This window comes from Babylonia areolata, chromosome 3 (assembly GCF_041734735.1).
Source record: "Babylonia areolata isolate BAREFJ2019XMU chromosome 3, ASM4173473v1, whole genome shotgun sequence".
In the NCBI taxonomy this organism is placed as follows: Eukaryota; Metazoa; Mollusca; class Gastropoda; order Neogastropoda; family Buccinidae; genus Babylonia; species Babylonia areolata.
The window spans coordinates 48546504-48567851 of record NC_134878.1 but is presented as its reverse complement, the minus strand read 5'-3'; the positions used below and the strand labels follow the sequence as shown (position 1 = coordinate 48567851).

Sequence of the window (21348 nt, the reverse complement as noted above, 5' to 3'; positions counted from 1 at the left end):
CTATAAAAATTATGTACTTCATTTAAGATATCCTTTTGATTTGTTAGAACATTGTCGTATTGATCAATAATTTTGGCTATGTGTTTACTAACATAATGACGTTTTTCTAAATTACAAAAATATTTACTAACCTTCTCTCCCTCAGCTATCCATCTAGCTCTAGACCTTAATAATACCCCTTCCATCCGCTTCTCTCGAATATCTTGTAATTGTTTTTGTTTAATTTCTAGAACTTTAATATCTTCTTTATTTTTATTTTGATATTTATCTAAGTTACAGATGTCTCCTTCTAACTGTCTTTCTTCTTCTATCATTTTTTTCTTTTTCATTGAAGCATAAGAAATTGTTCTCGATCGTATTTTCATTAAAAGAAAGTCAAGAAAAATGTCATCAGGAACAGAGAACACCAGTTCATCATCCGGTGTGTCATCAGAATACATATTAATAGCATTTTCTTTTTTAACATTATTTATTTCCATATTTATTTCATCCACATATGTTTTATCCTTTAGAAGAGATGTATTTAATTTCCAAAACGTATTGCGCTTTACATTCTCGCTGAATTTAAGTTTCAACGAAATAGCTGAATGATCTGTTCTGTACCCATATTCTATGTCTGCATCATCTATCAAGGATACTACAGTGTCTGAGATCAAAAAGAAATCTAATCTAGCCTGTTGGAAAGGATTAGTTCTTCTCCAAGTGTAACGAGGGCAGTCTGGGTTTAATTCACGCCAGATGTCATTCAGATCTAAATTTTCTATCATGTTTTCAACGACTACTTTTGCTTTTGGATTATTTACATGTTTATAATTATGGTAATCTATTGTTGGGTTAAGAACTAAATTGAAATCCCCAGCTATTATAACATTCTCTACATTATTTTCACTTATTTTTTGTTTTAAATTCACATAAAAATCAGGATCATCTTTATTTGGTACATATACATTAACAAAGAGGAAATTAATTTTTTGTATCTCAACAAGTAGAATAATGAAATTCCCTGAACTATCAGTTATTGTCCGTTTCACTTTAAATTCGAAATTATTGTTAAACATTATTGCGACCCCTCTTGCATTCGACGTATAGCTTGAAAAATAGCAAGTATATCCCCATTCTGCTGAAACATATTTCTCCATCTTTTCTTCAAAATGCGTATCCTGTAAAAAATAAATAGAGTACTTCTTATTTCTCAAGTAATGGAAAATATCACGTCTTTTGTGTGAACTATTCAGACCTTGACAATTAACTGATACAATGGATATATTACCATTCATGTTTGTCCATAAAGAAGTATGACAAATATATGCATCCAACCCAACGAAAGAAATTATCCAAATACACCATGCTTGGCAGTACAAACCCCAAAATACACATGGACATGTTTATACAGATAACATGAAAAGTCTTTGAAGTTGTGAAAATTATAGTTATATATATGGTCGAAAGACCCCAAAACATAGTACATATATCTATGAAAACAGTGACAATAATAATAATTTTTTTTTAAAGCAAGCAAAATAAACTGGACTGTCGCTCGCGAGCGGAAGTGCAGTCCCTATGGCTCTTTTTGTCTTATAAATTATATACCGGGACTCTAAAATGATGTGTGTGTGTGTGTGTGTGTGTGTGTGTGTGTGTGTGTGTGTGTGCGTGCGCGCGCACATGCGCGTCTGTGCTGGTGTATGTGGAGAGAGAGAGAGAGAGAGAGAGAGCGCAGAGCAAGGCAAGGAATAACAATTTCTCAGCAAAACACAAAAAATTCATTCATCTGCGTGCAGTACATGAGTAGCTGTCATCCGTGCCATGCGTTAATTTTAGACACAGAATGTGCACGTGTTTACTGGGAAAATACGACCATGCATTTTGTAACTGATGATCGGTCACCTCCCTCAACACTATATAACCACATCAGTACAATTTCACAACTTCTATTTTCAACAAATCAAACACTCACAATATGCACCGGTAAAACCCAACCCTCCCCCCCCCCCAAAAAAAAAAAAAAAGCAACAAAAAAAAAAAAAAAAGGAAAAAAAAAAAAAAAAAAAAGGAAAAAAAAAAGCAACAAAAAAAGCGAACAAACAATCAATGTGAAACAAAAAACAAACAAACAACAGGAAAAAAAAACAACATGAGAATTCAATCCCACAATCAATCATGGGACAATCAATCCACAATTGACGCTAACATCACTTTCGCTTCCTCACATCCCTTTCACCAACTCAAAACTATAATGTCATGGATTCAATGATAAAATAGAACCGAGTCCAGTTATATGAAACTAAAGGACTCACATAGATTAACAGTCAATGACTTAGACATTCAAAGTTAAGTCTACATAAAATAAAGCATATCCGACATAACAAAAAAGCAAATGGAAAAGTCATTTGTAGCAAAACACAAATAAATGCTTGTTCTTTAAGCAAGCGTGCTTCGTTCAACAGTGTACATTTCGACAGAAAAAAAATCAGTTTTAGCAGCAGCTCACAAGCATATGTATTTTCCATCTGAAAGCACACTGAGCCAGGTACAATAAATGACTCACATTTTTTTTTTCCACTCCATGTTTTGATATGAACCCATGTTGTGCAAGTGTTTTGGAACAAAAGTAAGTTATGTGTGCGCGTGTGTGCGGCATGTGCCCCTGCAACTGGCAGATCAGAATAATTTTTATCAACATTGTAATTTTTTACATAGACGCATTCAGTTTCACCAATCGATTAATACCAGAGAAAAAAGCATATATATATATATACACACACGCACGCACACACACAAACACACCCACACACATATACATACACACACACACACACACACATATATATATATACACATATATTTATACACATACATATATAATGTACACACACACACACGCACACACATATCATATCAAACATCCAATCATTTGAATCAACTATACCTACAGCACCAATCCGTCATCATAACAGGGCAACAATAGAACACTCAGTTACATTATTTCACTCACTGGGTTTTCCAACCCCTCGGTTACTAAAACCAAAGGACTGATGGCGATGGACCAAAATTAATGTTCATCGGTATGCGTCACCAAACACAATCAGGACTAATATCATCCTTTGTCCCACATCCGTCGACTGACCATCATAAAAAAAAAAAATAAATAAAAAAAAGAAAAGAAAAGAAAAGTTAACCAGTTAAGTGATCTCTTGTTCTCCACCTTAATTAAATCATATTAAAGTCAAATCATTCAAGAACACCGATTCGTTCATTCAAATCAAATAAACAAGTCACAGACTTACAGTAGGTAATACAGACTTACAGTAGGTAATGCAGGTGAGGCAATAGTATTATAAACAGAAACACGTATATCGAAAGGGTGCGGGAAAACCACAAATATAATAAATAAAAACAATACATTGCATATGATGTGATTCATCACAAATTACTAAAATATTTGTGCTTCCATACTTTCACACCATGAATGTGTGTGTGTGTGCGTGGGTGCGCGTACGCGCAGCAAAGTGAAAAAAAGAAAGAAAACAAATAAATAAAACAAAGAACATATTTGGGCGGAAAAAATATGAAAGGACATCCACCAATCCCAAACACCCTCTATTCTTTAAAGAAAATAAATAAAGTGAATTATCGACAGTTTGGATGGAAAGATATCCGCCTGTTCTAGACGCCTTTTTTTTCCCCTTTTTTTTTCTTCCTCCTCCTCCCTTCCTTTAAGCCAACAGTAAGATCATCACAATGAAAACACTCTTGTGTATTCCACGGCACGGGTAGAAAAGACAAAAACAAAACAAAAAACACAACTCGCCAACATTGCCTGAGGGGCGTCCCCAGACATATTACAAGTATACTAATAATCATCATACATAATTTCATAATCATAAGGTGTTAAGTATGAGATTAACCATTAATGAAATAGATGCATTACATGCACTGAAAAAAAATAAATAACTACCCCCCCCCCCCCCACACACACACCTTCCCCCCCCCCCCCCCCCCCCAAAAAAAAAAACCACCACCTCACCATTTAACCGTCAAATATGCTTAAACCATAGCTTTTGTAAGTGTTTCATCCAGATTGGTATTGGCATCAATTTTGAATGTTTTTCCATTTTTTACTTTTACTATTATTTTTCCATTGGAAGACCAAGCAGAAAGCGTGGCTGAATGTTTGTTCGCTCTCATCAGTAAATTATAATTTACCTTTGTCAGGTCTTCCCCAATGGAAACCCCAGTTTGTTTAAGTTTTCTCCTGGATTCAAGAACCTCCCCCCTCTTCTGCCGGGCGAAAAAACGCACAAGAATGGGTCGTGGTCTCCCAGTTCCAGGTCGGCCAGAGCGGTGCGCTATTTCAACGTCTTCTGCCGTCACCTGCACACCTACTTGTTTGGAGAAAATGTCGGTGCATTTTTTGATGCAGTCCGTCACTGTCTCAACCTTCCCCTCTTGCTCCTCCTTCACCCCAAACACACGGAGATTCCACTGACGACCATGCTGCTCCATGTCGTTTTGCGCCAACCTTTGATTGTCAGTCTCCTTCTGTTGTTGTTTCAGTTGACTGTGAAGGTTTAAGTTGTCTTCCTTGAGTGTCTTCATTTCTTTATTCAGTTTGTCGTTGTCTGTCTTAAGTTCAAACACTTCACCTTCTAATTTGTCAATTTGTTCAGTTAACTTAGTTGTTATTTTGTCCATGTCAATACGAATATGTTTAATGTCCTCCTGAGCAAGAGTTAACAGTTCTAACTTTTTGTTTATTTCTTCAAGTTTGTCGTGGAGGGCCATACTGCAATCTTTGTCAGAGTCACTCTCACCCTCTTGTTTTTGTTTTTTCCTTTCTTGCTTTGTCTTTTCTTGACTCGGACTAGTGTCACTCACCGACGACGTGCTCGAAGGCTTTCTCTTTCCTCCGGTCTTCGCAAAGTATTTTGATACTGTAGAGCTCATGCTGTACTGCTGCCACTGACACCATTGCAGTTCAAAGGGTGAAAAAAAAAAAAAAAAAAAAAAAAAAAAAAACCACGGAAAAAGAAAACAAACGCACACACACACAAAAGTCCCGGAATCTACATAATAAATACACACAGTTGTTAAAGCACACAGGAAACAACACTGTACGCCCGCATGATGAAGACACTTATTTAAAAAACATCTCCACCCCGTGAAAATTCACCGGACTGGAGAGAACGAAAAGCACGTCTGCTCTCACCGGTGAGCGGAAGTCGAGTCCTCAGGACCGCCGCAAACTTAACTCAGAACCCCACCTGTCTAGTTCTCACAGGTCCCATACATTCCCATTATTTGACTTTTTGTTACGCAGGACAGATTTTCATGCACACCCTGCAGACATCCACCCACTCAGCCCCTCTTGCTCTCCCCAACACACACACGAGACACAAGTGTGCTCAGTCAGTGACAGATAAGTGGAGTGGTGGCCTGGTGGTAAGGCCCCACCCCTCCACACACACACACAAACACGCATACTGTCTTTAACACAAATGGCCATACGTATACAATCAGACACACAAAATATGCATGACAAAATTCTTCACAAGATTCTTTTGGAGCAATATGGACCATTAAGATGGAAAATGAGAGAGGAATGGCAGATAGAAAGAAAAGAAATGGGGTAGAAAATGGAGAGAGCAAACGGTGACATTTCTAGCACCGATTTTCTAGAAGATAGGGACACTATCTACAAACGAAAGAGCCCCTTGCATCCCGAAGTGGTTATTACATTTAATCCAGATGCAATATTAAATAAACTGCAGAAATCCAAAGCGTTAATTCAGCATATTTATAGCATTCCATGGTGAAATTAAATTTGTCGTTAGTTTCTCACATTTTCCATTTTCTGCAGATATCTAACTCACGTGGTGTAGAAAAATGTATAAAAATAAACAACAACAACAAAAACAAAAAAAATATTTCAAAAGAACTCTCACGTCGTGTGTGCATTTGTGCAAACTTAAGCAGCTCAGGCTGCACTGAATATGCACTTCGTGGTTACTGCGTGCGCGCGTTCTCACAATCACACACGCACACACACACAAACACACGCATGCACGCACGCACACACACACACACGCACGCACGCACACACACAAAGCACACACACACACAAAGCACACACACACACAAAGCACATACACACACAAAGCACACGCACACTCGTTTGCACATACACACCATCTCCAACACACTTTACCAAACAAAAAACAGACAACAAGAAGAAACAACAACAACAACAACAACAACAAAAACAACAAACAAACACCTGTGACAACAACAACAACAACAACAACAATTTACCAAACACCTCCCCACACACACACCCCAGCCCACACTGACCCCTTCAGTGTACAGACGGTTGAGGCCGGCGGGCTTGGAGCGCGGACGCAGGACGAGGAAGTAAACGGCGGCCACCGCCATGCCCACCACCACCACCACCGACACCACCACCACGGCAGGCAGCAGCGACTCCATCTGCAGGGGACCCGTCTCCGACACCATGGCTGTGGCACAGTACAGATCACTGAATACTTCTTTTTTCCCCAACGAGAGACCTTTACGTGTGGTGTACGCTTCACAACCAATGCACGTGAATCATAGTCAAATAATGTATGATAGTCAGCCGTGTCCGACTATGACCATCAGAACAGCCGAGGAGGCAACTGCTGTGTTGACTGTCAAGGCTAGATATTTGATCACAGTGGAGAATGTCTTGCCCAAGTTACATCTCCACTCTCTCGACCGAAAGGGTTTTAGTACAGTCGGCGTTGGGATGGTTCCAAACTATATGAATACTTAAAAGGCATAAATTGCTTAATCAAAAGTTGATGTGAATCTCGCTTACAATGACCCAAGGCTGAGGCATGAAGGTAGAAAAGCATGTGTGAAGGACCCGCTGGTCCATTACCGTTCTCAATACATCGTTAGTTGGCTGGCCTTGGCCGAATCGGTCAGGAGCTGTGACTTCTGATCCAGTGTTAACCAGTGATCAGGGGCTGGAAGCCCCGTTTCGGCATGGTGTTGTGTTCCTGGGAAAGGCTCTTTACTCCGATCTTCCTCACCCCATCCAGGTGTGAATGGTGTACCTGACTTCGGCTGAGGAAAGTTGAAAGGGCGGATGAAGAGGTTTGGGTCCCGCCTTCCTATGCCGCGCCCAAGACACTGTGGATGTGAACCCACTTCTCAAATATGGCCTTCAAACTTTTTAACCAGCAGCCTTGTAGTTTGAGAATACAGGGATGAACACCGATGTTTTTATATCGTCATCCATATAAGACGAGGTAGGAAGAAAATATCTTATTATGATACAACTTCATTGTAAACGCGTAAAAAACTCTTTTTTTTTTGGCTCGAGCACACGTATCATTATCTTTACATCTCGACTGGACTTAATCGTATACATCATGTGCAAAACAACAACAACAGAATAAACAAAACGAACAGACTGACAGACATGTGACCAAACTGAAAAACAAACACTACAGTGTCATGAAAAAAAAAAAAAAAATTAAATGTGTTTCATTTATTAACTCAGATAAACATTTAAATGATAATTTAACATAAAATGTACACACAACGTAGTTATATCCACTTTTTATTGTTACAGTGCTCAGTTTGACTGGGTCGTGGCGGCAGTTAGGATCAGATAGGAATAGTTTGCACTGTGTTGTACTGTATTGTATTATATGAAATTTTGTAACAGATTTCTCTAAGTGAAATCCAGGCTGCTTTAGCCAGGGAGAGCGCATCGCTACAGCGATGTATTCTTCCTGTAGGTTATTTGTTTTCCTATCAAAGTGGAGTTTTCTACAGAATTGTGCCGGGGACAAACTTTTTCTTGCCGTGAGGTCCTTCATGTGCGCTAACTGAATGCTATACACAGGACCTCGGTTTATCGTCTCATCCGAATGACTAGCGTCTAGACCACCACTCAAGGTCTAGTGGAGTAGAAAATATTGGCGAGGGTGGGATTCGAACCCTTGCGCTCAAATTCTTTTATTTCCCAAGCGGACGCGTTACCACTAGGCCACGGCCTCGCACAGTTTTTTCCAATAAGGAAATGACCAAGAAAGAAAACGTTTGCAGAGTCAACCCCCACACCGCACCCCCCGACCCCTCTTGGGCAAATGGTCATCCCAACTTTGCTTGACTTAAGAACACAAAATAACTACCAATAAGAAGACAAAAGCCTGTCTACACTTACCCTGGTCGCAGTTCGGCCCTGACCAGCCCTCCTCGCAGTCTTCGGGGCACTGTCCAGAGGAGGGGAGACACGGGGCGCCCTCCTTGCAGTGCCCGCAGTAAAACTGACAGTCCGTGCTGTGAAACCCGGGGGCGCACTCTGTTGTGAACAGGAGCCGATTGTGTCATCAGGAACAAAAATTGGAAAAGTGAAATGTTAAGAAAACGAAGTAGAATGCAACATTCAGACAAGCATGTAGATTCACACTGACACAATCGGAAACGCGTGCGCTGACAAACACACACACACACACACACACACACACACACACATAACAGCGCGCACACACAACCGCGCACACACTCACACAAACATACACACAATTAGGAACACGTGCGCTGGCGCACACACACACACACACACACACACACACACGTACCAATGGTGCAGAAGACCCCTCTCCAGCCGGGCGCACAGCCCTTTGAACAGATCCCATTGACACTGTCACACGGGGTACCGTTCAGACAGTGCCCGCACGTCATGGAACAGTTGGTTCCATACCGCCCGCCGCTGCATTCTGAAACGAAGGGAGCGGAGGGAGAGAAATAAAAATCAACCTTGGAGTGGTGTCCTAGTCAAGTCAAATTCTTTATTTGCGAGGGTAAAAGATCGTAAAAGATAAGCAAGGTCTATGCTTACATTAACCTTGGAGTAGTGCCCAAGTCAAATTATCTACGACGGTGATGGATTAAACTTTTCTTCTTCGTTTTTTTCCCGTCAAGCCCTTCCCTATCCTGGATGTCAGCATGGTTCGGGAATTCTCTTATGCCCGCTTGTAAATACTGCGCCGAGAAGTGGTCTGGGTGCTAGTCTTTTGGATGAGACAAACGAAAAAAACAAACAACAAATAGAACAGACATATTAATTTTGCATGCGCACACACACACACACACACGTGACACGTGTGTGAATGCATGCGAGCCCGTGTATTCGTACGAATGCACGTGTGCTGAATGCGTTTATTAGAATGTCATTTTTTTTTTTTTTTCATAAAAGGTTCTTATTGTAGACACAGCAGATATGCCTAAACCGAACTGGCATTTACAAATCTCTTCCACCAGTCGGCCTGAACTGACGAATCCCTGGTGCCAGGATTGATGTAGTAGCCTATCTCGCAAGCGAACAAACATAAGCTCTCCCTCAGCCCCAACTTATGGGAACAAACCCCGACTCACATCTATCATCCCTGTGTCACAGGAGGGGAAGACTTCACTTCACACATTTGCAGTGGATACACAGTGGACATGTATTATAGCTAACGGCACTGACAGATCTATAGAGCAGGTCGCTTTTCAGTGGGGAAAACGGGCAAAAGCAGATCCTAACGGAAAGCCGACCGCGTTTCGCCTCGCCTCGCCTCGCCTCGCCTCTCTCTCTCTCTCTCTCTCGCACACACATTTAAAAACAAGGAAGGCAGGGCCGTCAAGACTCACTTGTGATACACTTTTAAAAAAATCCAAGCTTTTTATGTATTGAGTATAATGCATTTACTGTTATATTTATATTTTTTGTATTTTCTAAACTTGGCACTTTGATCTGATATTCGACCCAACAAAAGATCTGTCATTATTATCATTTTTTGTTCAAACAGGAACTTCTTTTGCTAAGCGTGGAAGTTTTATTTATTGCAAACGTTTTGGTGTAGGCAGTAAAACAAGGGAAATTACTCTGCTGGGGAACTTAGTTTGCTTTAAACTGATCTTTCTCATCTTAAACATTACATTTTGAAATTATACTCAATACATAAAAAGCTTGCATTTTTTAAAAAAACGTGCATCACAAGTGAGTCTTGAAGGCCTTGCCTCTCTTGTTTCAAAATGTAATGTTTAAGATGAGAAAGATCAGTTTAAAGCAAATTAACTCCACTAGCATTAATTACAGAGTAATTTCCCTTTTTTTCTATCTGCACCAAAACGTTTGCAAAATAAATAAAGCTTCCATGCTTAGCAAAAGAAGTTCCTGTTTGAGCCAAAAATGATAATAATGACTGCTCTAGCTGTTGGGTCAGAATATCAGATCAAAGTGCCAAGTTTAGAGAATACAAAAAATATAAATATAACAGTAAATGCAGTTTGCATATAATTAGGCTTCATTCTTTATTTTTTTGTGCCCATCCCAGAAGCGCAATATTGTTTTAAACAAGATGACTGGAAAGAACTGAATTTTTCCTATTTTTATGCCAAATTTGGTGTCAACTGACAAAGTATTTGCAGAGAAAATGTCAATGTTAAAGTTTACCACGGACACACAGACACACACACACACACACACAGACAACCGAACACCGGGTTAAAACATAGACTCATTTTGTTTACACAAGTGAGTCAAAAATGTCTGTTTCTTCACATTGCGGAGTGTACACACTATGAAATTCTCCTGTCCGTGTGGACCAGAGGACCTGAAAGGACTGAATCAAAATGAATCTCACTTATTGTCACACACACACACACGCACGCACGCACGCACGCACGCACACACACACACACACACTGTCTTCACCTTCCAGGCAGAGGTCGCCGTTCCAGCCCCGGGAACAACCGTGAGGGCACACCCCAGTCACGTGATCGCACGTGCCCTTCAAGCAGCGGCCGCACGTGCCCGCGCAGTCCGGTCCGTACCTCCCCGGAGTGCAACCTGGTAAAAGACAGAGCGAGGCCACTGAACAGTGTAAGACATAAAGGTACGGGCCAGCCTGGACCGTCTTCAGTATTCCATGTGCATCATGTCATTTCAAGAAAAGGAATTTACCTGCAAACAACCCTGATGTCAACCGTCAGTAGGTCAATCCACAACAGGGATTTTTTTTTCAACACTGTTAAATTATCGGTCTTTTGGAGGGAATTATTTGCTAACGTTCTTTCCTGTAAGGGAAACACTGTACTTACAAAGTCAACGACATAGGAAGAACCGCACGAATGCCTGCTTGTAAGTTGAAGCGTCAATACCCACTTGTGAGTCGGGAGCATCGATGTCAAAAGCTACTGGGAGTTCCACACTCACTAACTTTGCTCACGAGGATTCGTGTCTTGCCAGCTGACTGAAATGCTGCGCTGATGACTGTGTACCTTTCTTTAACTCATCAACCATTTATGATGCTTTCTTTAGGCCCTGCACAATATGGTGTTTCTGGACTGTATGTATGCTTACAGAAATTCAGAGGGACCAGTAGAAAGGGTTTCTGTGTGTGTGTGTGTGTGTGTGTATGTGTGTGCGTGCGTGCGTGCGCGCGCGCGCGTGTGCGTATGCGTGTGCGTCTTTGTATGTATGCAAGAGAGAAGAGAGAAAGAAAGAGAGAGATAGAGAGGAGGGGTGTGGGGAGAGGAAGAGAGAAAAGATGAAGAGGTCATGCAGGTGGAGAGACAGAGAGAAAGAGAGAGAGAGAGACAGACAGACAGACAGACAGACTGAAAAAGAGGTCCTGCAAGGTGGCAGGTAGACGACCTACAATGATTTGTCAAGGACCTCTGCCATCAGCCCTATGACGAGGAAACCCTCCCTGCCCGTGACGTGACTCGTGTTTTTTTTTTGCCGAGGCTGACAGGTGTTTGTGACGGCTTTCTTCCTCCTCTCCCTCTTTGTCTCTCCTTTCTCCGTCCACCATGACCTGAATCCGACCCCCGGCTTCCATCCCCCACTCCTTTTCCATCCCTCGCCTTTCATACCCCCCCCCCCTCCCCCTTTTTATATTCACTTTTTATTCCGGGCCATAGTCCGCGGTTGGAACAGGGGTGGGGTAAAAACAACCAGGGTAACGCTTAAACACCGGCTAAAAAAACACACACCCAAACAAACATAAGATAAAATAAACCGCAAAAGGAGACTATGTTGTCCACTGATGCGTGCGTGTGTGTGTGTGTGTGTGTGTGTGTGTGTGTGTGTTGGTTTCGCTCGATTAGTATAAATTTGTCGGTGCGTAAAAAGACAAGACAGGAAGGGGAGGGGGGGGGGGGGGGGGGGGGGGAGTGATGGGATGGGGGAAGGGGGCACTGTGTGCGCGAGCAGTTTTGTACCTGCAGAATAACTACAAAATTCCACAAGTAATTTCAACCGTTCGTATTGTTTCATAGATTCAGATAAGTTGATCCCTTTTCTCCATATTTTGGGGCGTGGTGACAGACGATAACAAAATGAATATTCAGAAACTGAGACTTAACTTAAAAAGAAAGAACGCTGAAAATTTTGGAAGAACTGCACACACTGCAACATACGTTCCAATTCAAAAACAAGTTAGATCCTGGGGAAAACAGCAGGAAAGAAAAAAAAAGCAAAGTCATGAAGATTAGAAAATGAACTAATCTCCCAAGCTAATCCCCTTCATATTGCAAAATAAATTCATCTCGGAGATTAGAAAATAAAATTATTTCCCAAATTAATCCCCCGGAGATTAAAAAAAATAAACTAATTTCCTAAACTAATCCCATGGAGATTAAGATAGCAGATAGTTCCATTTTCAGCCAGGCTGCACGCAGAAGTGAAAGCGAGTATGTACCGCACCGCAAAAACGAACAAAAACAAACCACACGGTGTTCTGAACTGGAACCACACTGAAACCCAACAAAACTGCACGAGCAAGAATACATGCCAAGACAACTCCACGGGGAGCTTTGATTTTGTCTAGGCCCTCTACAAGGAAGGCAGCAGAGAGAGAGAGAGGGGGGGGGGGGGAGGGAGGCAAAGAGAGAGGCAGAGACAGAAAGAGAGAGACAAAGAGAGAGAGAGAGAGAGAGAGAGAGAGAAACAGACAGATAGACAGAGACAGAGAGACATACAGAGAGTGAGTGAGTGTGAAAGAACGACGTAGAGAGAGAGAGAAGGAGGGTAGGGAGGGGGCGGGAGGACAGAAAAATTAAGAGAGACAAAGAGAGAGGAACAGGGGGGGGGGGGGGGAGACAAGAGAAAAGTCGAAATTTTTATTCAGTGTAGGCCATGGCCCGTTCTGAAAGAGATACAATAAACATGAGCAAATCATACAAATCTGCAGACTGGCTTGGTTAAATTGTAATAACTATACTGACAGCAAAATCACAATGAAACTATATTGTAAACAACTTGTAAATTCATCTGAGCATAATAGTGCGCTGCTTAAAGGCTTTGTATACGTAAATACAGAAATTCTTGCTATTTATTCACTTTGATTTGCCATAAGCAAAGCAGTTCTAAACAAAGAGCAAAGAGAGACAAAGAGAGAGACAGAGAAATAAAGAGAAAAAAATAAACAAAGAGAGAGAGGGAGGGACAAAGACAGAGGACAAACAATCTAGTACTGTACCCTCTTGTGTTGTGGAGGACATGGAGAGGAGACTGTACAACCAAACACATTCACACGATTTTAGAACACGCATTTGTGAAAAGGTCAGCTCATCATGGAGCTCATCCCTCCCCCTGCACCCCCCCTCCCCCCCGCCAAAAAAAAAAGAATGGATAAAAAAGATTGGATGACAGACAGTCGTGTCCAACTATGACCATCAGAAAAGTATAGGAGGTAACTGCTGTCCCAACTATTTGAGCTAGAATCTGATATAGTGGAGAGTGTCTGACTATGTCCCACTCTCTCGGCCAAGAGGGTTTTAGGACAGTCGGTGTCGGGATGATTCCCAAAGGCTAACTGGCCCCCCAAGACAGCAGCACTGAGAGCCAGTGCAGTCTTGCCTCCTGGTTTGAAAGTCATAGTCCTTAACAGAAGACTAAGGCTCCTAACTGCATCGGAGAAACCAATGATCATAATTATGGCTCTCACGTTGCCGTTCCCAACTGCCGTGTGTAAGCTCATGTCAATCTGTGATATAAGCTGAGCGTCTATTTATGTATATATATATATATATATATATATATATATAACGAATCAGGAAACCACATGATGAACGCGAACTCCGCGACCGTCTCAACCCCCACCTCCCGCCCCCGCCCCCTATCACCTTCCCGTTTCTCCTCCTTCCTCTCCATCATAATAAACAAATCCCGCTTTTGGGGGGTACGCGTCATTCAAAAACAAAAGGCAGAAAAGGAAAGAAAGAAAAAAAAAAAGGAGAAAATTCTCTAAGAGCGTAAACATTATGCCGGAAATATATACACAGGGGTTGTGACTGGCGTTGTACGTGCAGAAACGCGTGTGCCGAGGTTGAGATTGTCTCAGTACACATGAAGACTTTTTAAGGTAGTGGGATGGGTAAATAAATAGTCCCGTAGTTTGCAAGTGGTTTGAATTGTCTTAGCAACGCTTCACTATAATTGTTCATTATGTGTGTGTGTGTGTGTGTGTGTGTGTGTGTGTGTGTGTGTGCTAGACAGACGAAGGGTAAGAGAGGGAGGGAGGAGAGGAGGGAGGAGAGAGAGAGAGAGAGTCCAAGTCAAAAAATGTTTTAATTGTCAGGCCTCTGGCCCATAACAACAGGAGTCACAGCAAAATGTAGCATGCAATGGACACACACACACACACACACACACGGATTAACAGACAGTGAGAGCGTGCGCGTGTGCTTTCGTGTGCCGGGGACTGAGCATGTTTGTGTTCGGTCATGTAGTGTCAATGTCTGCAAATGCGTTTGTGTCAGGGCCTTTCGCGTGCCATAACTGGTTTATAAAAGACCCTCTAAAGGTGACTGACAACTTTCTCAAAACAAGAACAATCTCCGGCAAGCATTAAAGGACCAGACTACAGTCTCCATTCTGTGGTCCCACAACCAGTTAAATCAGGCCACGGCAGTGCGGGATGGAGGGAGATAAAACGTGGAAAACCCGCCCATTAAACACCAACAGACATTTATACACACTGCTTTCTCTGTCTTTTCCTATGTCCGCTGGTGTAGTACCTATTCCCCTGATGATATCTCCAAAACATATACCAACAATCGCCCACACACGTTTACTGTAGCTTTCTAAAGGCCAACATCATTCCCTCTTTGAAGTATTTTTCCGGGTTAAAGCACAGTCCTGTTTTAGAAGTGAGTCAGGTAAACATTCTGGTGAAAAGATGTTCATCAACAGCAAAATGACATTAACGAGAGAGAGAGAGAGAGAGAGTGGAGGGGGCGGGGAGTGATAAGGACGTATCTCGTAGATATTAAGTGACTATTTTGGTAACTTTCCGGTGTTTGGGCGTTTTTTTTTTCCTGTTGGGTGATGGATCTACGTACGATAAAAGTTTCCATTCGTAGGATCCCAAGGTCAACTTGTCACGAGCACTGATTGTGTCCACTGGACAGCAAATGAATTATAACAAAAAGCGTTCCTGCAAGAAGCACAGACCACAGACATACAAATGCAGAATACTGTACCACCTCTAAAATGAGAAAATCGTGTATGATGTTACATAAACAATGAACGACAATCACAGTCGTTTAGTACGAATACTTTAAAGACATAGAAAATGTTCAAATAAAATGTCAAGTTTATATAATAAGTTGATGTAAACCTCGCATATAATAATCACAATCATACACATGCAATGATCATAGAAAGAGCGTAGGCAAAAATTATAATTAAACATAGACATGTGATTAAAACCAAATTATTCAACAGTACTTTAAACTGATACAAAATATACAAGACACCCATACACGCACACACACATACACACAAGGACTAATCAGTCACATTGGCATTGATTTGATTTGGGTATAAAATGTTCATGGGTGAAGATCGATAAGTCATTCAAGAATTGGATTAACTCACTCTCTCTTCTCCTCTACACGGACCCTCGGATGTCCAGTGGGTGTCTGAATGACCCAACCTTTAGCTTCCGTCGTCAGAATTGTGGTATTCTTTGTCAACATTCACCTCTTCAGTAGTAAGAGCCTTCCGCCTGCAATATTTTGATGATGGTAATTGGGGTGAAACGCTGTTAACGTCGTATCTTTCGCCGTTCGTATGGAGAGAGTTAACTGGGGTATAACATGATAGCTTCCGGGTTCTTAGAGTTTTTTTGTTTGGGGAATCGATAGCGTTTAAGTTTGTAGTATCGTGTACGAATATGGTGATCACCAAGCACACAAATTCACAGAAACACGCATGCACATAGAGACAGGGACACACACACACACACACACACACACACACACACACACACACACACACACACACACACACACACACACACACACACACACACACTCAGATACAAAGACAGTCAAAGACACACAGCCAGACACAGACACACATTCACAACACGTACTCATTAGACTTCGGAGAGGTTCGTGAATTATCGTTTTATGAAAACATCACAGTACCACATTATCAAAGCCTAAGTTTAATTATAAATATATAATGATGTAAATTAAAATTTCAACAACAACGAAAAACTGATAAAAGAGAAACATACACAAAGACAAACAGACCGATAGACAGTGACGCAAATTTCAGAAAGACTTAGTAAACCAGTCTATCCACGACGTCTCTCTGTCACTCCCATTCTCTCTCTCTTTCTCTCTCTCTCTCACACACTCTCTCTGTCACTCTCTTTCACTGTCTCTCTCACTCTCCGCACGCTACTACGAGTATATCGGGTGTCCCCAAAAAAGTGAACCGCTTTTTGACAAGTATTTTCTCAGTAACAGAGAAATCCGAATTCATTTAACATTATCACACAGTAACCTTAGGGTATCATCAACAAGTCTGCAAAATATCTAAAAGTTCGCACGCAAATTATGCGAGTATTGTCAAATTCAAAACAGCATGTCAAAAAATCCAATATCAGAGCTGTGCAATGTGACCTTCATCATGTTCATGCCAGCTGCCAGGTGTTAGCATCTGTCAATCAGTGTCAGTCTAAAAATAGCCTGTCTGGGTGTCATGTCTATTGATTTTTTTTTTTATTGTCGTCTGTATCCAAAATCAGTTCTGTTCAAAGTTTCAGTTTGAAGGATCAACCATGCCTTTGAGTGAAAGTGATACGGTTACCATAGAAAACTGTTTCAAGGAGAAAGGCTGGGGTGGAAGAAAGATCGTAAAGGAATTTCCAGGGTGGAGTCATGTCACTGTAAATAGACTCATCGCTAAAATACGCACTACAGGGTCAGTAGCACGTAAAGTTGGCAGTGGGAAACCCAAGACTGCATGTTCGGAGGAGAACAAGGACCGTGTTGAGGAACTGATTCAATCCCAGGAGGAGAACCCACAAATATCTCAGAGAAGTTGCAAACGATTTACAAGTGAGCAAGTCTTCTGTGCAAAGAATGGAGAAAGAACTTTAGCTGAAGCCCTGCAAGAGGATACGGATATCAAGGAGGGGCCAAAATGTTAGAAGGAAAAGAAAAATTCGCTGCCGTAACTTGAATGACCGCTACTCGGACGAGAAAGACTTTACGTTAGAGATACCTAAAAATCGCCAAAACGATCGCATTTATGGGAAACGGAAACGAGAAATTCAACCATCTCGCCTCTATCATGAGACTTCTAGATTTTCAAAAAAGATAATGATTTCAGCTGAGTATCCTGGAAAGGAAAAACAAACATTCATTTTATTGACACTGACTGAGCCAAGGTTAATAGTGAAAGCTACATTCAGTTATTGGATGACAATCTTCTCCCGGATTGTAGGCGTCTTTATCCTGGAAAAAAATACGTGTTTCAGCAAGATCGGGCTCCTTCACACACAAGTAGGGTAACCCAGGCCCATCTGGAGGAGGCTACACCAGAATTCATCAAGAAGGATGAATGGCCTCCACAAAGTCCTGACTGTAACCAAAGGGATTATGCCATATGTGACTCTCTGAAGGAGAAAGTTTGCCATGGAGTGAGAGACAAATTGACCGAGCAGGCGTTAAAGGACAGGATAATTATGTCTGGGAGGAGATATCGGTGGAAGAAATACGTAAAAGGATTTCTGCTAGGAAGAAACGGCTTCGTTTAGTCGTGGAGGAAGATGGAAGCCACACTTAGCGCTATAGCATAAACTGAAATAAGTGAGTTTTCCTCTGATACTGGATTTTTTGACATGCTGTTTTGAATTTCACAATACTCGCATAATTTGATAGTTTAGATATTTTGCAGATTTGTTGATGATACCCTAAGGTTACTGTGTGAACATTTTCAATGAATTCGGTTTCTCTATCACTGAGAAAATACTTATACTTGTCAAAAAGCAGTTCACTTTTTTGGGACACCCGATATATATATATATATATATATATATATATATATATATATGTGTGTGTGTGTGTCGTGCTGTGTGCGTACGTTTTCGTAGAAGCGCGTGAGTACGCTCATACGCGCCTGTCACGCGATCACCCATATTACATCAGAATCGCTGAAAGCGTGAGGGTACCAGAGTTCCGTGCGATCTTTTGTCTTATTTATGTGCACACATGCGTCGGCTCAACCGCTTACTATTTTGCAGAGAAGTAACGGTCATGGAAATCCTTCTTGAGGAAATAAGCGGAAAAGGCAGCATGCTGACTTTTTACATTTGATTTATAACTGCCGTCTTTTCAAAACTTAAGACTTTCATGTGTTTGTGGTGGTGTCCGAAGCTTTGAAATTAACCCCCCACCCCCCTCAAGAAAAAAACAAAACAACAACAACAAAATAAATCAACAAAACAGAACGACAACCCCCCCCCAACCCCCCCCCCCCCCACCCACCCCCCTCAAAAAAAAAATGTTTCCTTTCCGGCCGGTGGGACTCCCTTTTTTTTCCACGACAAAGAAGTCGAATACGCTTAATCGTCTTCCGAACTTTCAGGAGATCGCCGACAACCGCATCCTTCATCAGTACCATGAATCACTCCATTCTCCCTCAGTTACGCCTCACCATCCTCCTCCTCATGGCCATGCGTGGTCGGCTGGACTATAAGGAACAGAAGATAAAGAGTTTCCCCCTGCTCCTAATTCCTAAACTGACCCCAGCCAACTCACACCCACATTGACACGAAAGAAACGCAACCTTGATCTCACACCAACACAACGAAACCCAGCTGCCCACCCATGGTCTTGGACTGTGAGCACCTTGCCCTTCAGGGAGAATGCCAACTGGTCGTTAATCTCACCATCCCCCATCCCGCCAAATGGCCCAATAATGCCCGTTAACACACCTTAGGTGATCTGGCTCAACAGTCGACATTTAAGGCTGTTACATTTGTGCATATCAAATGAAGGTTTAAAGAAGACTTCGGAAGACAAAAGAATCCGTCTATGGTGAACAACCAGAACGAGAAACAAATTTAATACTTAACTGATCCGAAACTTCTTTTGATGGAGAAGAACAAAATACAAAGAAAATGTTTTCTATGCATGTAAGTTGTTAATGTCTGGTCATGCTTTTTGATCCAGCTTTCTTTCGTGTAATACAATCGACAGTCAGCCACACACACACGCACACACACACACACACACACACACACTCGGAACCCCCCCCCCCCCCCCCCCCAGCCCCCCCCCCCCCGCAGAAAAACACCCATGAAAAGCAGTTTGCTGTTTGACAACTCAAACGTGCTTCTCTTCATTTTCTGAAATTTTCGCTTTTGTTTGTTTTTGGTCTGAGGATGAATTTTATTCTCGAAAGTTTACCTGTGTGTGATGATGATTTCATGGGGAATATGTTTTCGAAGAAGACTGTTCTGGTTAACTTGTGAAAATCGTTAGTATGCGAATCGCACTGCGCACTTATCCTATGCGAGCGGCAAGGCGTCATAGGTCCAACAAAAATAGTGTCGATGTAGCATAAAGCGACGTTGTGTTTCAGAGGTTGTTTTTCGAACTGTCTCAGAAGAGGGAGGAAGGTAGGTGAGGAAGTGCAGGGGGAGGGGGAGGGGTAGCAGAAGCAGCTGTCATTGACTCTGACACAGATCTCCCCCACGATAACAGGGTCCGAGAGGGGGTTGTGGGAGGGATGGGGTTGGGAGGGGGTGGGGGGAGGTGACGATAATTGGGGATGGTGAGAAACTGTCAAAGACCCGGCTGTTCGTGGCGTCTGCATGCACCTCGGGGTTGCGATAACTGCTTTCAACACAAATCACGGACATGTTTCGACTGACTAAACACACACACACACGCACACACAGACAGATCTACGAATAAGTGTGTGTGGGGGGGGGGGGAGGGGGGGTGTATGTGTGGGTGTGTGGATGTGTGTGTGTGTGTGTGTGACCAAAACCTGATTGAATGATACACTACGGAAACGGATGATGAGCGCCCATTGGCAACTGTCAGTCGGTTCTAGCCAGGTAGGCTGCCTTTTGTGCAAATGACTCCGTGCTTATAAAGCGCTTTGAGCTCGGTCTCTGACCGAGGACAGGCGCTATGTAAGAATCCGTATCATCATCATGTGTTGCAGGAACAGGGGCTGGGGGGGGGGGGGGGGGGGACGTTTATGCTCTTCCACTTTCTCCTCCTCTCTCTCTTATTATTCAAGTATGCACCACCACAGTAACTGTCTTGGGAAAAACATTCTTGCTTCAAAATCACATTTTATATGTAATTATGCTGAGGAACTGCCAATCTTTCTGTCAATTTCATAATCATCAATTATTTTGGTTTCGGCACAAAGGTGACGCCATCGATAAATATGCGATGGGAATCATGTTATGGGTTTACTAATCTTCCTGTTTCATAATCATCATTGAAGTTGTTTTCGACACAAAGTTTACGCTATACCGATAAACAAGCCATGGGAATTAACGACCAGTTCCATCATTCAATCAGCGAAGTTAGTCACTGTCTACCGTCTTGTTAGGACGTCAGTCGTCCAACATCCGCTCTCTCCACCATCAGTCGCTCAGTTCTTCTTCCTGCAATGTCCATCAGCCGTTAGTCCGGCTGTTATTGACGAATTCTCACGTCTCTCCGAGTGACTGACTACCCGAAGCTAAAAAGCAGGAAAAAGGTATAGTCGCACGGGGATTTAGGATGCTAAAGTGGGATTCAATCCGTCCCACTTTAGAATCCTAAATTCAACTCCAGGACTTTAGGATGCTAAAGTGGGGCATTACCCAGGAAAAGAAATAAAGAAACAAGGGTGCATGTGTCCTTACGTTCGGTGCAGTATGGTCCGGTCCAGCCCGCCTGGCATCCGCCGTCACACTTTCCGGTCACGTGATGACACGTGGTGTTATCGGCACACATCCCACAGTTCTTGGTGCACTGGGCGCCGTGAGTTCCGTT

The 21348-nt window shown here is 42.2% G+C and overlaps 1 protein-coding gene across 2 annotated transcripts in view; it reads right to left on the bottom strand.

Annotated features, from left to right (window-relative positions):
- LOC143280044 (uncharacterized) overlaps positions 1-21348 on the bottom strand; it is a 111395-nt gene that overhangs the window by 18648 nt on the left and 71399 nt on the right. For both annotated transcript variants that reach the window (XM_076584523.1, XM_076584522.1), the window contains exons 5-9: positions 21219-21348; positions 10754-10888; positions 8634-8771; positions 8216-8353; positions 6352-6515 (exon numbers count right to left, since the gene is read on the bottom strand). The exon at positions 21219-21348 is cut by the window's right edge and continues 8 nt beyond it. In XM_076584523.1, the coding sequence (XP_076440638.1) occupies positions 6352-6515; positions 8216-8353; positions 8634-8771; positions 10754-10888; positions 21219-21348 (705 nt within the window). The remainder of the gene's footprint in view (positions 1-6351; positions 6516-8215; positions 8354-8633; positions 8772-10753; positions 10889-21218) is intronic.